The sequence below is a fragment of the Condylura cristata genome, unplaced genomic scaffold (genome assembly GCF_000260355.1).
Source record: "Condylura cristata isolate star-nosed mole 26May11 unplaced genomic scaffold, ConCri1.0 scaffold00023, whole genome shotgun sequence".
NCBI classification, from domain to species: Eukaryota; Metazoa; Chordata; class Mammalia; order Eulipotyphla; family Talpidae; genus Condylura; species Condylura cristata.
In genome coordinates, this window is record NW_004567124.1 from 23,736,762 (window position 1) to 23,737,232 (window position 471).

General features: G+C 34.6%; 1 protein-coding gene across 1 annotated transcript in view; it reads right to left on the reverse strand.

Moving 5' to 3' along the window:
- Window positions 1-471, reverse strand: part of PDIA3 (protein disulfide isomerase family A, member 3) — a 24,789-nt gene that overhangs the window by 6,888 nt on the left and 17,430 nt on the right. Inside the window, exon 6 of the mRNA XM_012728539.1 lies at window positions 132-257. Within this exon, the coding sequence (XP_012583993.1) occupies window positions 132-257 (126 nt within the window). The remainder of the gene's footprint in view (window positions 1-131; window positions 258-471) is intronic.

Consider the following 471-nt stretch of genomic DNA (forward strand, 5'->3'; position numbering starts at 1 on the left):
GGAAGTGGCTTAAGCTTCTTAGTGCAGTGCTTTAACCCACTGCGCCACCAGGGAGGGCCCCCATGCTTTCTTTTTTAACTGTAAACAATGAGTATACCTATTTACAAAGGGGAAAATGATTCTTAAATTACCTGTTTCTCCAGTAGTTGGAACCTTTAGCATTCTTTTCGTAGTCCACGTCATAGTAGGCCATAAGTAAATCTTTGCCCTGTATCAAATCTTTATTGTCTTCTGTCATGTGAGGGCAAATACCAAAACTGAAAGGAAATAATCCATTATCAAAAGTTTTCAAGTTATAGTTGCATGCATTATAGAATTAAATGATATCACTTATAAAGGTGAAAATTTTTCAAAATACAGGATAAACTGAATAATATAGTTGACAGGTCCACAACAGTTCTAGGGAATACACAATAATGTTCTAATATAACTGTTACAGTTACAAACCCTTCCTTGAATGACTATTTAAAT